General features: G+C 34.5%; 1 protein-coding gene across 2 annotated transcripts in view; it reads right to left on the bottom strand.

The window, feature by feature from the left end:
- TTC7B (tetratricopeptide repeat domain 7B) overlaps window positions 1–20,297 on the bottom strand; it is a 126,812-nt gene that overhangs the window by 77,639 nt on the left and 28,876 nt on the right. The window contains exons 4-9 of one of the 2 annotated variants that reach the window (XM_033062714.2): window positions 17,660–17,790; window positions 16,578–16,699; window positions 16,150–16,173; window positions 6,939–7,017; window positions 4,772–4,944; window positions 1,533–1,596 (exon numbers count right to left, since the gene is read on the bottom strand). In XM_033062714.2, the coding sequence (XP_032918605.1) occupies window positions 1,533–1,596; window positions 4,772–4,944; window positions 6,939–7,017; window positions 16,150–16,173; window positions 16,578–16,699; window positions 17,660–17,790 (593 nt within the window). The remainder of the gene's footprint in view (window positions 1–1,532; window positions 1,597–4,771; window positions 4,945–6,938; window positions 7,018–16,149; window positions 16,174–16,577; window positions 16,700–17,659; window positions 17,791–20,297) is intronic. The other variant, XM_033062715.1, reaches the window with a different exon arrangement.

Here is a 20,297-nt window from a genome sequence, read left to right as displayed (position 1 = left end):
ATGAATATTTTTATGCTCAATCTTCCCCTTTCCCCCCCTACAAAACTAATGTGAACAATTGACTTAGCCAAAGTAAGTCAATCATGTCAAAGATTTTATACTCCCCCGAAACAAACTCCTTTGCCTGAAATAATCTGCAATAATTACTGTAAAAAAAAAATAATTGAAAGCTTGCTAAAGGTATATGTTCTACAGTGACAGCATTTGATATAATTAGGCAGATCTAATTCACAAAGGAAAAGCTGTAAGTAACCTGAAATGACACTTAACAAGGCAGTACTTTTTGGTTTGTTAATGATGACATTAAGGAACATGCAAACACAGCAATCAGTAGTCAGATCTTGCAGAACTGGGACTGCTTTCATTTCACACCAAGACCATAGTTCACATCAGAATTCTCTACATCTTCACTGCTGCTCAGGCACATTACAGAGACACAGGCAGCACCTCTCAGTGGTAAGTATATACTGCAGCAAAACCACCATATGATATGTGGAAATGTTTGCTCAGCCAATTTTTCTGTATTATGAGAATCAGAATCTAGACAGAATTTCTAGATTCTGTCATGAATATTGCAAGCAGATCACTATGAATGAGGAAAGCAGTTAGCACTACAATGTAAATATCTGACATTTTAAAACAGTTAAACTAAGTCAATGTTCAACAAATGTTCTGATCCTACTTAACTATAGGTAAACAGGAATTGTGCCAAAACATACAAGCATTTGAATCATCTGTAGAACTTAAAAGACTACATCTCACTGATGTGCAGTGAGACAAACTGCATGATGCCTGAGACTGCAGAAGTTTCATCCCTCCACTTAAAAAAAAACAGTGAAAGCTCCAGCATTTCATTTTATCTGGGAACATAAAACTGACATGGTATGAGAATGTCAGTATGTGGCAGTTGACTTATGACTAGAAGAAAATATGGAAGTTTGATAAAGGGCAAAAGTAGACCATTGAAAGGAATAATTTATTGAGGAAATGGAGACTTTACAAAAAATAATCCAGTAGCAAAGACTGAACATCAGCATCATCAAAAATCATTTACAAATTTGAGTGACTGAAGCATGTGTTTCCATGCACAATGGAAAGTACTTTTTGGCAATGTTTATTATGTTCTTCTAATAGTTTTTTAATTGCTTTTTACAACAAAAATAACTTCGATTTTGTGTCTGTCTGAATAGCAACCAACTGGTGGTTCATAGTAAGTGATGTCAAATGAAGGACCTGGCTTGTTCACCTGCCTATGGCTGGAAGAAGGCTGGGTACAGCCAGTCCAAAGGAGAACTAACACTTGCAGACCTCATCTTGCTGGTTCAGAGGAACAAAAATTTGAGTTTCAGAAATAACTGCCTACTTTCCTAACAGAAAATGAAGGACAAGGCAAAAGGGTGGGGGGAATAAAAGAGCCCTATTTTAATTAAAAAAAAAAAAAGAAAAGAAAAGAAAAAGAAAGAAAAATGGGGGGAAACAAAACAAGGAAACACACACATACAGTAAATGCACATTCACTCTATTTTACCTACCATAGATTCACTAATAAGCAGCAACAGTAAGGCTTCTTCTGTATTTTCTTGAGGACAGAAGATGCTGTTCAAAATGAGAATTTAATTATTTAAGCAACACATTGCTTTTATGAGTAGTTCACACACATATATATTAAAAGCAGTGTAAAAACTGGAAAATGTCTCAAAAAGAACCAGAAAGTAACTTGCATAGAAAAATCAATTGGTTACAATGCATTTTCTCAGCAATGCTCTGAACACAATAAAAGAACAAAACTACCACAGCTGACAGAGTTGAACTCATTCAAATATCCCAAAATTGAACATAATTTGACAACTGTAAACACTAAACCCATAGTTTAACTAGCCTCTTTCACTGTCTGAGCTGAATCTACATCACTGCTTCAAGTGTTGGCAAGAGGAAACTCTCACACAAGGACAGGAGTACTTTTGTATTTTAGCCAATATGTGGAGAAACACTTCTATCAGTCTCTCATGAGAATTTTTTCATTATGCATTCAATAGCTATGAATATTTTTAAATAAATCCATGACAATCTCCACCCGTTTGCCATAACCACTCTTAGTTTCAAGTAGTAGAATTATTTGCTTGTAATGAACTACACTTCCTTCTAACTTAATGCTGAAGTGTTGCATAGGACCAGTTTCCAGACTTTACTGCTTTCTCTGAATACTGGATGCTTTCTGAACACTTCTATGCTGGTGGACAGAAAACAGCAATCTGCATTGTGTACTGGCAGGAATTCATTCATCCATTCTCATACACACAAAAAAATCCCCCAAATCAGTGTCTATGTTTTATCTCTTCAGATTTCTTCCTCTGAACTATTTCTGAATTAGCACAAGTACTATTTCCTGTTAATTCAGTCCATTAGTTCCACAATTACCTATTTAAATGTAGAAAATAATCTGTTGTTGTTAATCAATTCCTATGTTCACAAGGGTGTTTAAACTACAATACATTATAGACAGGAAACAAAACTTGTCTGACATTAAAACATCTGTTCAGGGTGTTTTAAAGCACTAGAAATATAAGCAGAAATTAAATGCCCGAAAGAAAACAGAAACTAAAAGACATCTGAATTCTTGGCAGTTTGAAAGCAACATTGTGAACATATTGTGGTAATACACAACAGCTAAGACCCCAGGGCAGCTGTTCTGTTGTTGTATTTTTATTTTTTAATCAATGCAACTGCTCACCAGATTTTTAAGAGTATTCTAAATCTTAGAATACATTTTTATTACATAACAAAGAAATTTCAAAACACAGTTAGTCATGAATAAGAACCACCCACGATAAGGAATGAGGAGTGATGAGGAAGCATCAGAGTGCTCCTTATTTAACAATCCACTTCTTTATGCAGAATTTAACAACCTGGAAGAAGATTTAACCTGACCAACTGACAATGGCACTCAGAAAACAGAATAATGACTAGAAAGAGCTGCTGGAGAAATTACTTTCTTATAGAAAGAAGGGATGCTGCCCCCAAGAGCAATAGTAAAACATCACTTGTCAAAACAAAAGCAAACATTATTTTGTCTTGAAATTTCAAACATACTTTTGTAGATATGTTGATGTTTGTCTCAAACAAGATCTCTGTGCAGAAATTAGTGAGAAATTTCTTTGACCTGTCTAAGCAAAAAGCTCAGTTGACTGAACTCAGACATTTCCTGTTTCTCCTGATAGATGCAGGCACAAGAATAATTTCAGTGTAACAGGGCAAAAGAGGCAATTGAAAGCATGAAATGACGATCAACCAAAGGCAAACCATGAAAGTTATGCTGAGTTGAAGAACTGGTTAAAGAAACTGAACAGCCAATAACACAGAGATCTAAAAAATCACAAATGCTATAGCCAAATTACACCCATAATGCTCAAAAGAACGCAATGCAGTTGTCTAATGTCAGACAACATACTTAGGAAAAAACAGTGCATTGCAGACTCAGAACTGGTGCTCAGAAGAATATCTAGAAAGAAACTTCCTAGCTATCATTGTCTTTGATACTTGCTTTCAGTCACTGCTGGAGATATTTTATGTGGTGTGGTATGGTAATAACCAGTCTGACATGATGAAAGGACTTAATTATATGCTCTGGTGAAATTGTGGAACTCCTCACCTGCATGTGCCAAGAACAAGAGAACTAAACAACAAAGTCCCACTTGTGCAGGAAGCATGTTGCTATGAAGGATGAGTGGAGAATGGAGAACGTAAGTTTGAAAGACTGAGGTTGCGAAATCTGCTGCAACTATTCTGGATGCAGGAAGGAGGATTGCTAGAAATCTTTGAAGGTAAAGCAGCCATTTTACTTAATAATAGTAAAGGCACCATAATTATGTGGGCTTGCTGCTGTGTAAAAGATTGATTAATGGAACACTGCAACAAATACGGCTAAACAACTAAAATGGTGTCATATTGCAGGCATTTATGTTACAATATAATGATACTGTGAACAATAAAATGAAACATCCCTCCATTATGTAAGTAAGGCAACTTCTATAACCAAGACATTAACTCCTAAGAAAAATTTCAAATTCAAGGAAATAGCTATCTATACTTAATACTAATCCTAATGGTAATTAGTTTGGAAAAAAAGAGTTACATTTTCAAGAAGCAAGAAACATACCATAGCTACTCTAGAATTCACCATGAGATATACCAGACAAAACCAAACCAGAAAGTATCACTTACCTGATTGAATGAAAGATTAAAACTGTACAAAATGGTGACATCATAAAGAAATGCCAAAACTAATCTAAGATGACTAGCTAAAAGCTGCCTTGGGAAATAAACTACCTTTGAAATTGTTAGATAAATTTCTAGACATGTTTTCTTTTTTCATAATGCTTCCTGGACCAACTTGAATCTCCATATTGTTGAATCTTTCCTTTCTACGGTAAAGCAAAATAGGTGTCTAGAAGAAGCACACAACTTTTAAAATGTGCAATATCTGATTTGCTGCCCAGTTCATGTTTTCTTTTGCATTCCACATATAGTAAGAGACATTGATACACCAGCATAGAAAAAAAAAATGTCTACAACTGAGAACAAAAGTTTTAATGTATGCAGCGCAAACGTCCACTTGGAGAAGCATGTTTCTTTCCTAGTTCTCCTCTGGGAATCTATCTATCTACACACTGCCAAATTCTTTCTACATTTTCAAAAATGTAAACTAAATTACCCAGCATGCTGGGTAACAACTGCAATTATAGAAATAAAAGAGGTATAGACTCAGCCATACTTTTCTCCAGTGTATACCCGTGGTCTTCTACTGAGCGCGTAATTCTTAGTATTTGAACCTTTTCGAAGTGGATCATCAAGGGGTGATTGGTGAGGAGGTTCTTCCAGTGGATTCCAGTAACTCTGTTCACACATACCTCGTAACAAAATTTCTGCAAGTTGTCTTGCTATTGTCTGTAAAAGCAAAAGATAAATATTTTCCCTAGAAATGCTGGATACAAACCCAGTTTTTTCTAATGAAGACTACTTATGTATATTTTTTAATTCTGCAACATCCAAAAAAACAGGCATGATGCTGTTTAAAAGGTAAAAGCACAATTCTCTAAACACAAAGAAAAATAACTGCATTAACAAACAATTTTCCAATTTTATCAGTTAAATCCAGATACTTTTGAAGTATAAACAACCCAACTGCTGCTCCTAAGATAATCAACAACCTCTACTGCCTCTCCAGACCTATAGCAGCATATTTGCATGGGAGAAACCACAGCGGAGCAGTTGTCCAAAGTGCAGTCTGCAAAGAGAACCATGGTGAAAAACAGGATGCTATTCCCTCAAGGAACTGCAGCCCAATGGAGGGACTCCACCCTGGAGCAGGGGAAAAATGTGAGGAGTAAGGAGCAGCAGAGAGGAACTCACCACAACCCTCCACCCTTCATGCACCACTCAGGGAATTGGAGGGTAGGGAGAGGATGTGGAAGAGTCAGAAGTCAAAGACTGAAGTTGAACCTGAGAAAATGGGGTGGAAAGAAAGTGTTTCAGTCTGTCTTTGTTTCTCACCATCCCACTCTCTTTTAAGTGACAATAAATTAATTTCCTCCAAGAAGATCCTGTTTTGCCTGTGACAGTAAGTGGTAGGTAAACTCCCTGCCTTAATCTCAGATCTGTCTCAGACCTTTTCCAGCTTATTTCTTCCCTATGTGTTAAGGAAGGGGAGTTTGAGGGCAGCTGGGTGAGCATCTGGAAGCCAGACAAGGTCAACCCAACACAGACAGTTACGGTCTGTGGGTTGAATGGGGCATCTAACAACTTGTTCCCGGAGGTGCTGGTGTTAGCTACTGTTAAAGCACAGTAAGAGTGAAACAAGGTTGAAAATCAGCACAAAAAGGTTTATTTTCACCAACTATTACTGTCACCATATATTTAACTCTAGAAATACTTACATAAATATTATTTAATTAAATAATACTAATTTAAAGCTTTTAAGTTACCCCATAATACATAACTTTCAGGTTAATCTCCTCATTAATGTTTCACACACATGCATACACCCTGCACAACTACATGTCACGATGATGAAAATGCAAAGATTTTCTAACAGGGCAGTAGAAAGAAGGTTAGATCTAAATTTGCATCAGAATTGGCAGCATTTCCCAGTAACCTTTCCCAAAAACAGATGTGTAATGTTTAAGTCACAGACAGCACCACAATCGACATCTTCCACCTTAACTCCTATACCATAAGAAGTCCTTCATCTTTTCTATTAAAATTTGCAATATTATCCCTCTCCATTGAAAGTTTATCACTAAATTATTTTAATATATTTACTAGGAATCAGCTACTGAATGTTATTTTCCTTACTACCAGTTTGGAAATTTTAAAGACACAATATTAGGAAACGAATCTAAGATATTTTTGAAAATAATTACATGACAGTAATAGATATAAGCCTCTACTTTTTATTATATAAAAGACTCAAGCTTCTGACAACATAAGTAACAAATCTTTGTGATTTTGCTTTTATGGTTTTCCTTTAGGAGGCTTTATTACTTCACAGACTTCAACTTCATAGAAACCACACAAAAACTATGCACTCTGTTCTCACCTCCACTACCTTACAAAAACATGAAACTACAGACTCATAAATAGGGCAATTATAACTCAGGTTGAAAATACGGTGAACTAGAGACCATTTAGATTCTAATTATAATCCTAATTATAACCACAAACAAGAAAAAGGAACAGGGGGAGACTGGGTACCAAACACTCCTTACTTTAATAATTCAAATAAGTCAGGAAATGTAACACTTATAAAGTGTTGGATAACAGGTCCTTATCAATATGTTTTGTATCCAGCTATTTGTCTCTAACTCATCCACTACACTTATGCTTTCTCTGCCTACTGAAATTCAGATGCTACAATAGGAAAATGATTTAATGTAACTTACCATTCGCAGGTTTTGTGTAGTTCTTGTTTCAACAGCTCTTAGTAACTCTCTAAATCTACCAACTCCTCTTGTCAAGTTCCTGTATATAAACATAGAATTTGACAGTATTCCAACATGGATGAAATAACACCTTAAAATATTACTCAATAAAGTTGCTAAAATTTATGTTACTGTTTTTTTCCCCTTTTCATAGCCTCATTGCCTTTCTGTGAGATAGAGATATATATTCATCTGGGAACCTCACCACTGATTACTATAACAACATTCCCTGACAGTTTATTGAAAAAAGAAACATTTTCATGATCAGTAGATAGCTCAAGAGAAAGCAAGGAAAAAGGTAAGAAGCAATCGTTTCAGAAAGAAAAAAGACAAAACGAAGTTGTTCTCATTGCTACAGTAGTTTCAGTTGTCAATTACATTATGCTACAAGTATAAACTTTGTAAAAAAAAAAATCCATTTTAACTGCCTCTTGACACTTTAAAACAGGGAGACTTAAAATGAGAAAATCTTGTAACCCTGAAAGCAATATAAACATAAAATTTTGAACTCTTTTTCAGAAGGGAAAGAGCACAAACACATTAAGACCCACTCTGTGGCCAGAAGAGACTGGGGGATCAGTGTTCTGTTCTTGACTCTGACTGGCTTTTCATGTGGCATCTGCAAACCAATTTTCCCCATATGCTGCCTAAACAGCTTTTGCAGAGATTCAAGGTGAACTCATAAGGACTGGGTGAGCTTTTTGAAAAACTGAATTCTGGAACACGAACACAATCAATAGCACAACCATGTCACTATTTCAAGTTTAGTTACAATACAAAATTATTTAATCAAAAGTGTATTTTGGGTCAAATCATTGCTGTTACATCATATGTTGTCTTAAGGTGTGATGTTATGTGCAAGTTGCATAGCATTTACCTAAGACAGAGCCAAAAGAGACAAGAAATATTACCTATTGTGTAAGCTTTCTAAATAAAAGCACTATTGCACTGCACTACAAATGAGATGTTAAAACTGCCTTTCTTAGTCTGCTGTCTTTATTTAAAATATGTTAAAATACTGACTTTTGAACCACAACTTTGTACAAATTTTTTAAAAAACAGCATTTTATACAGATACTTTCTTTCAATTCAGTTGCAGAATATCTGAACCTAGTGTTTGATGCAAGAGATCTTGCTGTAGGACTCCTATCCCTTTACCTAGAGACTTACTCATTTATTTTACTCTTCAGATTACATGACAGCACTCATCTCTGTTCTGTTTCACATAATAGAGGATTATCAGGATATTTCAGAAACTTTAGATTCCACATATATTTCACTAGCACAGACATCATCTTTCTTCAGCACAAGTTCACCTTCTAAAATACTTTCATATAAAAGCTCATTTTAAAAGTAGCATTTCCAAGTAACAAAACCAATATGAATGGTTGAAAGTTATGCCAAAGAATGCCATCAGTTGGCTAAAAAAAATATTCAGTCAGACAAAAAATAAAAACTGTGATGCAGCAGAGCTTGACCCTAAAGTGACCAGCTAGTACATACTAAAGAAAATTAATTTTATGCAAAAATCTGCATGGAAACAACTGTATGAAAAAATCATATTAATTTATACATTTCAAACAGGCAGCCTCAATAGCTGATGAGTATTACACCAATTTCATACACTAAGGAAGGACAGAAAGTCATTAGGCCAGATTTCAAGAAAACTTCCAAACTCATTTGAAGCTGGATATATTCAGCACCTTTGGAAAGCTAAAATATGTATCATTTAGCAATAGAACATTCCAAATATTTTAGAGAACCAAAACCAGTCCACTGGAATCCCAGTTTTAAGTCCTCTGAATAATAGGGTATTTCTCATGAATGGAGTTCTCTCTCAAAGACTGTATTGCAAAGTCACAAATGTGTCCTTATAACAAGATTAAAACAAACAAATAAACAACAAAACCAAAAAATACACAAAAACCCCAAAACAAAACAAAAACCAACAAACAAACAAATTAAAAAATTTAAAAGAAACCATACACAAAAAAAAACCCCCACAAAAAAAACCCAACCAACCAAAGCAGGAAAACAGACTTGCCAGAACACTCAAAACACTGAAATGCTCCCTGCAAAATTGTTGAAAAAGAGTTATGAGCAAGAACTTGTCAGCTTGAAACTTTATTTTCCCAGTGCAGATGAAACACATACTATATAGTAGAACTTCAAATCACAGTAACTCAATAACTTTAGGAATTGGAATTTTTTCTGTATGAAGTTTTTCTTTTGATGCATTACAAGAACAATAACAAAACACTTTATGAAAATGCATGCTACTTTCACAAGCCCTTGAACACTTCATGACAGGTTGCTTTTAGTTACCCATTACACTATTTTAAGCATCTGCCAGGGATTGTAACTTGTGACTGAAGTTCTACTGTATCATGGAAAAAGCAATCAGATTGTACAAGTTAAAATACAGAATTAGCTTTTGCTTCATAAAGCATTTAACAGTGATCCACTGCACACATCAACACAAACACAAAACAGATTTGTCAAGCATTTTCTACATGAAATTTACTAAAAACAGACCTCAAAACTACAATCTAAATCACCCTAAAATTCAGTTAAATGCTTTTAGAGACAAGAAATGAAGCAAAATACACCATATATAATATGGTAGATGTCCACACCACACTGCTTTTAGCAAAGTACATTTCCTGTATTTGTTAACAGTTTGTAACATTGAGAAGAATGGTGGCTATTCTGGCACATGGTTTTCCTTCCCAGCCTGGAACACACACAGCTTTTACCTGCTTTCCACTAAGGTGTGCTTTCATGTCAGCAGTTCTCACACTGCAGATTGAATGCCAGAGCAAAAGGGCACATTAACTTAGACAGCAATGTCCCACAGTGTCTGTAAACAACTTTGAGATCCCTTCCTCTCACAGGACAAAGAATTTTAAGGTGCATTCACACTCATTTGGAGCTGACACGCTTTCGGAGATTTCAGACAAGACAAAGACAGCCCACAGATGGACACTGATAGTTACATACATGTGTGTTTTTATGACTACCTCCTGTCAGGACATGCTCAAATCAACTCCTCTGAATTGTATCTTCCTCATTTTCAAACACACACAAAAAGTAGAAAAGAATGAAAGAAACTGCTCAACAAGAAGCAGTCTATGAATTATATTAGGATAAAAACCCCAAACACTATTCTTTATAACAAAATTAGTGAGATCTAATCATGATATATTCAAAACAGACTAAAAAAGGATTGTTCTAAAACTACCCTTCGAAAAGTTGGTAAGATTAATTTACTCTGTACTTACAGCATGTTTTGGTAATATTTTCTCCATTAGTGAGAAGGGTTTTGTTTGTCAGGCATTTCCTATATATTTCTCAATCAAAACCCCCAAATATTTAGTCTATCACTGCCTTTTAATAATTAAAATTTAATTAGAATTAATTTTGCATACTGAGCTACACCAAACCTCACCTGCTCTGCAATTTGGTGGCTAAATTTTCAATACTTCTCCCATTTAAGAGAGAAAAGCTTATCCAGAACCATGCTAGTGAATAGGCTGACCTACTTACACTACTGTATTACTTCATTGCTGAGACTTACTATATCAATTTTAAAAATATTTATCTTTTAAAAGGAGAGAAACCAATAACAATGAAATCTACAGGGCTTGACCAAAGTGATGAAACAAAAGTTGTTTTTGGAATTGAGCTACTTTCACCTTCTCTTGTGCTTTTTCTCTCTTTCTGTCTATATTTATAAACAGAAAAAGAAATGCAATGTTTGTAAACTCATAGGTACACAACAAGTTTTAAAGTTTGGTTTTCTTCTCCCAAAAATTCAAATATGATAGGAAAGAAAGGAATTATTTTAAAGATAGAAGTGAAACTCTCAACAGGCATTCCAATCAGAACCGTGACATTTCAGTAACTTCAGTATAACTGACACGTTTACAAAAAAAATGTAACTACTAACATCCATACACTCTAATTACTTTTAGCCAATTAAGAGTCATTTATACAGTATTAAGGCCAGAAACAATTTCACATTAAAAGAAGTTACTACATAAACAAAAAGCAAGAAATGTAACAAATCAAGAGATTAATTCTTCAGCAGTAACAGAAAATCCTAATACCGAGGTATGCCATTTACCATACTGCTTTACATACCCCTACAAAGATGAAATTACAAAAAAGAATTTAAAAGGATTGCAATTCTGTGGCTCGCTTTCATAACTTTATTAAAGGTCTGATCAAATGGACAAGACTACATACTCTGCACAATGGATGGTGCTTTGGGTGGTTGTGACAAATATCTGTGTCTGTTTTCCATCAGGTTTAAGAGGGTGGAGAAGTATCACTTAATCCACAATTAGAAAAAAAATCTTGGTAATTGTTTGGATATCTATCTATGAGAGGCAACACAGTTGCAACTTCAGACAAACCTGATTTCCCTCTCTTCTTTTCACACTTACACTTTCAGTACACCCACAATACTACATAATTTTCACAAAATATTAATTAACTCTTGGTATTATTTTCTGAATAAAATGTAGAAAAACCCTAATTTACTGCCAGAATCTAAACTACTCTTTTTTCTTTTTTTTTTTTTTTTTTTTTTAAAGTCTTCAAAAAGTTTTCATGGAATACTTCTCATTTTATCCATTATTACCTCATGCAGAAAGAAAAATCCCAGATATCTCAAATTTGCTACAGAAGATCATGTTTGCTTGATGCTTGAAAGTTCTTAACAGATGTTTGAGCTTATAAATAAAACATCTTCAGTGTGCTATTAGAGTTACACAAGCTTAAGTATTTGAAAGAGCCCAATCAAGCAGCAATTCTGGCATTCATGCATTTCAAATGAAAACACTTGCTGCCTAGACTGCAGTTCCACTGGTAGTTAGTTCAACTAATGGTTCATGACCTGAAGAGGAAGATCTCATCCTCCCCATTCTCATCTCTTAGTGTTTGTTCCCTTTTTCCACCATACTTCTTTCTTGGTATCTTCCTACTCTCAATTGCGTGGTCCTCTCTTTTCTGACAGCCACACCAGCCATTATCACACCTTCTAGTGAATCAATTCTTCTTATCAGAATGACACAAAGCTATGATTTCTTTGACAACGAAACAAGTCCACAGAAGAACCAAAAAAGCACCTGAACCAGCAAAAGGCAAACAAGGAAAATGCACACTAGGAGGGTAAGGAGGAGGGTAGGTGTGGGGAAAATGACAATAGTAACGCCTCTGTACAGTGGAAAAACAAGACTATTAAGTAGAGCAGTAAAACGAGTGTTTTGAGGGGAGCAGGGGAAGTGTATGAAATATTAACTATTTGAGAATCCAAGAACATTTTGTTTGCCAGCTATCACAACTCAACATAAAACCAAAACCTTCAAATGCAATCAACAGCCACTGTCAGCAAGACATGTAGTACATGGGCTAAAAAATGCAGAGTACCCTCTTGGAAAAAGTGAGCTGGAGTCAGAATTCCAACTACATATTATTAAGAGTATCAGTCTTCAACATCAACTCAGATACTAACATTACTCTTTCACTGTTCTTTGTGTAACTAGTTATTACTTTATATCCATTTTAGTCTTCCACATAGCACTGCCGGGTTTCCTACCTGTAACTTTACAATGAACTTTTATTTTAAACTCTTGAAGTTAAGACACAATTCTGAACAATACACATACAGTAAGGTTTGAAAGAGAAAACATTCATTATGGATGATTTTATCTTGAATATCTGAGGGAATGATAATTTCCTCTCATGTTCAAATAAAGTTTTTTCAATGAAAACTAACAGGTAAGAACAGTATTGGAAACAAGATGAGGAAAGCATCTGATATGACAGGCAATAAAGTATCCTTTGAAAACTTATTTTTGCTAGAAATCACAGAGAAATTATTTTCGTTCCATGAAAGCAGGTATATAGAAAACAAAGCTGTGTTGAAAACTGCAACAGAAGTGATTTTGTTTGCTTTCCAATATACAGGAGTGATATTTTACATATAAGAAATGTGATACTTTGTAGGATTTCAATGTTTTCATCTTACTTTATATTCTTTACTTAAGCACCAACTTGCTTTGAGACTAATGTAGAATGTGCAACAGGATCTCAAGAGATGCAGAGCGATGGGCATCTAGCACTATATTCTAATACAGTAGACAGCTGATCTTAGAGGATCTTCATGTGCATTTATGTCAAGCATTTACAGAAATCCTTCTCTCTTGGATTTCACTATTGTAAAATCCCTAGCTGTGAGCACTGTATGGATATACATGTGGAACAGAAGCACCTATAGACTGCCTCCCATCTACTGCTCCTCTCTTACCAGAAAGAAAGCAATATTCTTACACTATGTCTGTTATGTGCTACAGTGAAAAGAGAAAAACAGATTAAAGAAATTCTACATAGGTAAGTCCCATACTCTAAAGACAGCATTTGTTGTGCTTTTCAAACATTTAAAGTCAATATAAATTAATTATCTCAATTCTATGAAAAAAAATAAGAGAGAAAAATTGGTTGGGTTTTTTTTATTATTCCTTTTTTTCAGGGCTAATTTTCTATGGAGAAGAATCCACTCTATAAGAAACAACTTGCTAGAGGAGACTAGGAATGTCTTGCTTCACTGTGACCGACAGTACAGGTAATGATCCCATGAGGAGTACAGTTCATCTATGGAATCCTCAGGTTTAGACTGAGTATGTGAACCATGATGGAAGTTAGACCAAACTGCAGTCTGGATCCTGAGCAATATCCTTGGAAGGGGTGAAAAATAAAGGAGAAGCCACCAAATAACTCTGAAAGCTAGGTAAGTCTGTTTTTCACATGATGGCCTCCTGATTTTAGACTTCAACCAGAATGCCATTTTGCTTCAAGAGCATATATTTCCAGTATATTTGTGAACACTACTACATCAAAAATAAAAAAACATAAATCACACAAAATTATCTTGCAAATCTCACACCACAGCAAATACTAGGATAGAAGAAATACTGGGTACCTAAACAGTTGTCCTTTCTCAGGGGCATGCTTTCAAAATAGCTATGTTAAATACTAATGTCAAAGTTCCTGTGCTCACAGCTTTTCTTGGAAAAACATCAAGGCTTAGAACTCCTTCAATATGAAATTTCAAACCAACTACTATACAAGTTATGTAATCAACCTGAAGGCATGCAAAGTTACATATTTCAGAACGCTTTTTTAAAAAACACAAACCCTACTTTAAGTTTTAGATCAACTTCCTCAACTCCTTTGTTACACATTCCCAAGCTGAAATGTTCCTCATCTCCCAAGTGAAAAATGGGTATGTAGTTTGCTTCTTTAACAAAATTCCATACGCTTCAGAAGAAACCATTAATTTCAGTTTTGTGTCTTATTAGCACTAAAGTAACACTTTTCTGGCTTAAACTATTTCCACTCCAGCTTTTTATTTTTTTAAGTTAATTGCATTTCCATGTATTTTCAAAATACCACCACTTAGCAGAAAGGCTAAGTTAAGTTTCAGGTACTTCCTAGTATTTTATACAAGATAATGCATACCTGAAAGATAATCACTTAATCCTCTACAAAATCTTGATTACTCGACTTAAAAGAAAATCTCTGTACAGTTAACAAATGAAAGGGAAATTTGAAGTAGATCAACCAACTTTATGGGTAGACAGCAATACTGCCTATGTTACTGTAAAAATTATGGTCTTCCAGCTTATAAAAGTTATCTTACTCTCTTTTCTGGTTTGAACCTGACACATACGTACAAAAATTATTTTATATTACATTCAAACTTGAAGTATGTTGCAAAGCTTACTGGAAAGATCTCAAAGCTACTTTCTGTAAACCTAACATCAGGAGGGATGACACATTTAAAAATGAAACAAGACATCCTTAAAATAGATTTATTAAAAAGCAGACTATAATGTATCCCTATTAGAAAAAAAAGTATATATTTGAAGTTCTCTTCAGTTCTGGTAAACACAAGTTCAAAAATGAAAAAAATTAAAAAGCAATCCCTAAAAGCAGCCACATAACAAGCAGCCTGGAACCATGACCATATTAGGAAATACTGAAAGAACTCTGACTCTGAATTAAAGAAGGAAACTAAAGGATGTAATGGCAGGAGTATGTAAATTAATAATTGTCACAGAGCTATTTTTCCTAACACCTTGCTTCATAGCATACAACAAAAAAAGTACCACTGGTCAACGAAACTAGAAGAAGAAATTCAAAATTCCATATATAATGTGTAATTAGCTCATAAACTGTGCTAGACTGAAAAGAAAAAAAAGAACACTCCTGTCTGGATACTCCTTAACAATCCACTGCATGACTTTTTTTTGTGCAGTTGCTTTTTGTTTTCTTCATTAATTGTAATCTGCTATGTCTACTGCTGGTTGCTTTTACACAAAATATGTCAGATTAAATGCACCATTTCCATCCCAGGCCTTCAATCAAAATTCTTCAAAATGCGGACTTATCTTAGTCTTCACCATGACAGCCACTGGGATTTTTTCAGTAACTGTATTTTATTTCTTTTTTGTGCAGACATGAAAACAGAGATCTTATTTTTAGCTCTGATAAATGAAAAAAATTAGCTTTCAGAACATTCCATTCCTCCTGCAATTAAATTATGAAAACAGAACTAAAGTGTAACTCTCAGATCATGTTATTGTACCACTACTTCAATACTTTAAGAAAGAGATTTCAAAAGTGTAGTGATCATTTCCATGTTGAAATTCCTGAACAGCTTAAAACTCGAATTGCCTTTTTGTATCTTACCTTCAGTAAATTAAAATCTCGAACTCTTTACAGACACTGCATGATTTCCTTCATCTCCAGTTCATGTATTTAAAAGCATAAGAAATATTTTTGTACAAAACAGTAGTCCTATCAAGAGTTCTAGTATTTCAATAAAATCACATTTTCCTAATGAAATAAGAAGCCCCAGAAACAAGTTTTTAAACCATGTGATTTCAACAAATGTCAGAAATGTACTCAAAACCCATTTGTGCCGAGTTTTGAAGTTTTTAGAAATGGAGAGTTGCATTCTTTTTCTTGTTCTGCGTGGCAACTGAATTTATTTTTAGGCTTTTACGCAAAGCCTTATTAAAATAAATTATAAAGGAAGTCCCATGCAGAATCTAAAGGGATCTACAGAGCAGGTACAATAAAGATTGTATATTTGTATACATACTGTTGATCTTCATGCATATTTATCCTGCAGCATAATGTTAAAATAAGTGATAACTGAAGAGATTTGGAAAAAAATTACAAAATCAAAATTATAAAAATCAAGAGTTTCAATACGTTGACAATCACTTCTAAACAGTGTTCAATAATAAATTTCAAATTGTTAAAGCTTAAGGTACTTTAAGTTCTTACATTTAGAAAGTAAAACTATAAAATGCTTTCTGCTTACTATACTCTGACTAAACAACTTTCCAATATGTAAATAAATACAATATGGGCAGCCTTACTATTTTAATCAAAATGTTACTATTTTATTTATAAGAGACCTTACAATTACAAGAATCCGCAATTGCTAAAAATGGTGTCCAGTTAAATCACAAATACAAAAACCTAAACAAAATCAAACATAATAAAAGAAGACTCAAATCTCACCCATTTTTGAAATATAAAACATGTGCTCTTTGAAGTCCTGTTTCCAGGAAAAAACCAAGCTCTTGTTCGTGTGCAGTGGGCCCTGGCTTAGGGCTTCTGTTTTGTATGTTGGCATTAATTACCTAAGAGGACAAAAGAAAAGGTGGGAAAAAGTGTATTTGGAAAAAAAGGAGGAAAAAACAACTTAAAATCAAGGTTTGTGTACTTTTACCCAGAAGCTAATATATAATGTTGGAGAAATCTTTGCCATTTTTAGGTGATAGCTAGCAGATCATTTCTAGCTTTACCTCCATTGCTACCCAAATATAAACCTTTTTGCTCTTGGCTATACACTTAGAGATAATTTGTTTACCGAGTAGAAATACCACTCATCAAAATTTTGTAATACTTTTTCTGAAATTTTTGTGAAGAATGGTATACGAAAGAGAAGAACATGAAAAAGCATATTTGCAACCTTATTCAGTAACAGAAGATGATGGTATTCAAAAATCTAAAACTCCTGTTAGGTTAGAAAAGACTACTGAAGAGAGCAGTAAGAAGATTAAAAGCTATCTCCAGAGTGATTTCCAAAAAACAATTCAGAAATAATTGTATTACATCAGCATTAAAAATGCTGTCAAAATATAATCAGTTTTCAGTGCACATAGTCTACCAGCAACTACAAGGCAATAATAAAACAGCAAAAACCCTCAGAAAATAAAAACCTGTATATATTTTAACAACAGTGCGAATTACTTTTTCCCCCCATCACATCGGTTTTCTTTCCCCTTTCTTCTGTTCTTCATGACCCTGTGTCTTAGAACTCTTTCAAAGGCAACTGTTAAGTGACAGGCCTGAGGCTTCTAAGCAATGGTCTCAAAAAGAGGATCAGATGGATATTGCCAGCTCACTACACTCTAACAACCCTCACAAGCCAAAGAACAGAGCCCCAAGTGCATTGCATTTTGCCCAAATGCACCTCAAAGTCTAAATAAAAACCAACAGTGTACAACTCTTAGAAATAAACAGTAACACAAATTTCTTTTAAAAAGGCATTTATATCAATCTTTAAATCTTCAATCTACAAAATCACCCCAGCTTACCCTTTCTATCTCCTGAAGGTACAGGAGAGCAATATCCCCAGCCTTCTCATAGCATGTAACAATTTCCTGTTCACGATCCACATGGAGATTGCTCGCTGAGGAAGATATTGGCAGCTTCTCGAGACAGAGACCTTGGGAAGCAAAAAAAAATTCAAATGAAGCATTAAAAACTAATGTCATATAATATTAAGAGCTAAAACATAGTCCAGGTTAAGCCCTATAAGTCAGAAGAAACAAAGGAAATGAAGGTATGGTCCCTTAAAACAGACCCTAACAAGTATAAAAATTAAAAATAAAACTTTAAAAATACTCCTTCTTAATATTATAAACCCAGAAGCAGCAGTTTTTTCAAGCAATTTTGAGGTACAAGACATTATGACAATCTACCATAAAAACATATAGTTCTTTCTATACCACTTTTACATTACTATGTCTTCACTTTTCCAGAATGATCATAGAAACCAAGGCACAGTGACAGAAGGCACCCAAGGTAATATTAACCTAGTCACTGGTTAAGACAAAAGCATCTATAAAAACAAATAAATTTAAAATAAACAATGTGTTAGGGAGTGCAATTTTTGTATTTAAATTTAGAAGAGGTAGTTCACTCTCATTAAGACCATATAAGTCTTTTCTGCTCAGGACTTACCCAACAAATACATTAAGTGGTGCCATGACGCAAAAAAAAAAAAAATCTTCGCTTGTCTCAAATGAAAATCCAGCTACTCTTACTAATCAGTAATAACTACTACACAAGTCACTTCTATTACAGTTATTTTCAAGATAATTAAAGTGCTGGAAAGGATCTCGAGAATATAAATCCATTTATCTGATGTTTCTGACGATAGGGATGCCCTGGACTTCATATGCAAATTACCATAGAGGTCAACTATTCTCACAAATAATATTTCTCCTAGTTGTTAAATCTTCCTCTCTAGACTAATTACTTTGATTCATCCTCACAGACAGGTTTTTCTGTTCTTCACAAAACTCTGCAAGTTAGAGCACGGTGCCAATAATGCCAAGATCGTGGGTTCCCCTATGGGCCACTCATACAAGTTGGACTTCATGATCCTTCTGGGTCCCTTCCAACTCAGAATATTCGTTGATTCATCTAGAGAGCGAGACATGCTCACAACAAAAAAGTCAATTCTCATCAATTGCTCTTCCCATGCTTCCTTGATAGCTAATCATTTTTATCTCCTCTAGACGCTCCAGCTGGTTACTTGTGCTTTGACTCACTGTGCCAAAATGGGACACATGGCTTTACTTAGAGGCCTCAACAGCACTGAGCAGAGAAGATTAAAGACTTCTTGGTTTTCATAAGAGATACTTTAAAAAAAGTATTAAGGATCAGCTAACTTAGGTGCCTTCCCTTACATCTTAGTAAAAATTATCTTCCATTTATAATGTGCAACAGACTACCAGCTCATATCCTTCAAGCCAACTATTTCATCTTATATTTATTAGAATAATTAATTGCATTTGAGGTAGCACTTTCCACATGTTAAGAGATTTATTTTGAGTCATTCTTCCAGCTTGTCAGCAGTAAATGCTAGTCCTAAAGATCCTTCAACTGCTCCCACATTAATATAATCCACAATTTAAATTACTGTATTCTCTATTTATCATTGAAAGTTTTGAGAATCCATTGCTGGAGAAACTAAAACCAAAAAAACAACAACAAAACACAAAGTTATATATTGGTCATACGTCTGTGGAATGTCAGGTAGTACAAATCCAGTTTGGAGAACAGTTTATCAAAGAATTTCTGTCAATCAATACTGTAAGGTTAGTACAGTATGTATTTCATTACAATTACAAAAAAAACCAACTTCAGAAGATACAGTTACATAACCGGGAGTTTATGTATTGGTAAACTCAGAACTGTGAAATACCTGTGGCCTCCAGATTATTTCAGAACATCTATTAAGTTTTAATATCTGTAAAAGTGTCGTTTATATGTATTTAAAACATCGAGCCAGGTTTCTGGCTTGAGAGGGTGCCTTAAGTATGTATCACAGTTTGTTGGTCACCTTTACCCTCCAATTCACTCTTTTACCAGTACAAACAAAACAACAAATATCTCACAGCTTTATGTGCTATACATCCAGTTAACACAAAATCCTGAATCCAGCACTAAGACCCCTGCTAAAGACAAAGTAACATTCAATATACTTTTCAAAAAAAACACACATTCCTAAAGCGCAGCAAACACACAAATTGTCTGTCTCTTAAAAACCCACTAAACCTCAGTACAATAGACCCTGGGTGTTTCTGACATGCCATAGTTTTCACCTAGCATACCTCTAAAAGCTAACTATATTTGCAAATAGTCTAGAGTAACCAACTAATCTGCTTTTTTTTCTATTTTTCAATCAAATCGCAAACATCCAATAAATATTTTAGTGCCAATAAATAATAGACTCCAGAGCAGCAAGGCATAACTACAGAAAAAAGTCATGTCTCCTTGTACTACAGTAGGTTTGAAGAGACCCTCTGAAAAGAAGATCTAAATGTAAGGTTGATACTGGATAGAAAGTTTGCAGTGTCCTACACAAACACCTTCAAACTCAGAGGTGACTAAAGAATAAAAAAAATGTGCTGCAATAAACACATCAAATGACTGAAAGCACCA

Source organism: Catharus ustulatus, chromosome 6 (assembly GCF_009819885.2).
Source record: "Catharus ustulatus isolate bCatUst1 chromosome 6, bCatUst1.pri.v2, whole genome shotgun sequence".
NCBI lineage: Eukaryota > Metazoa > Chordata > Aves > Passeriformes > Turdidae > Catharus > Catharus ustulatus.
The sequence above is the reverse complement of the archived record's forward strand: the minus strand, read 5'-3'. Positions and strand labels throughout refer to the sequence as shown.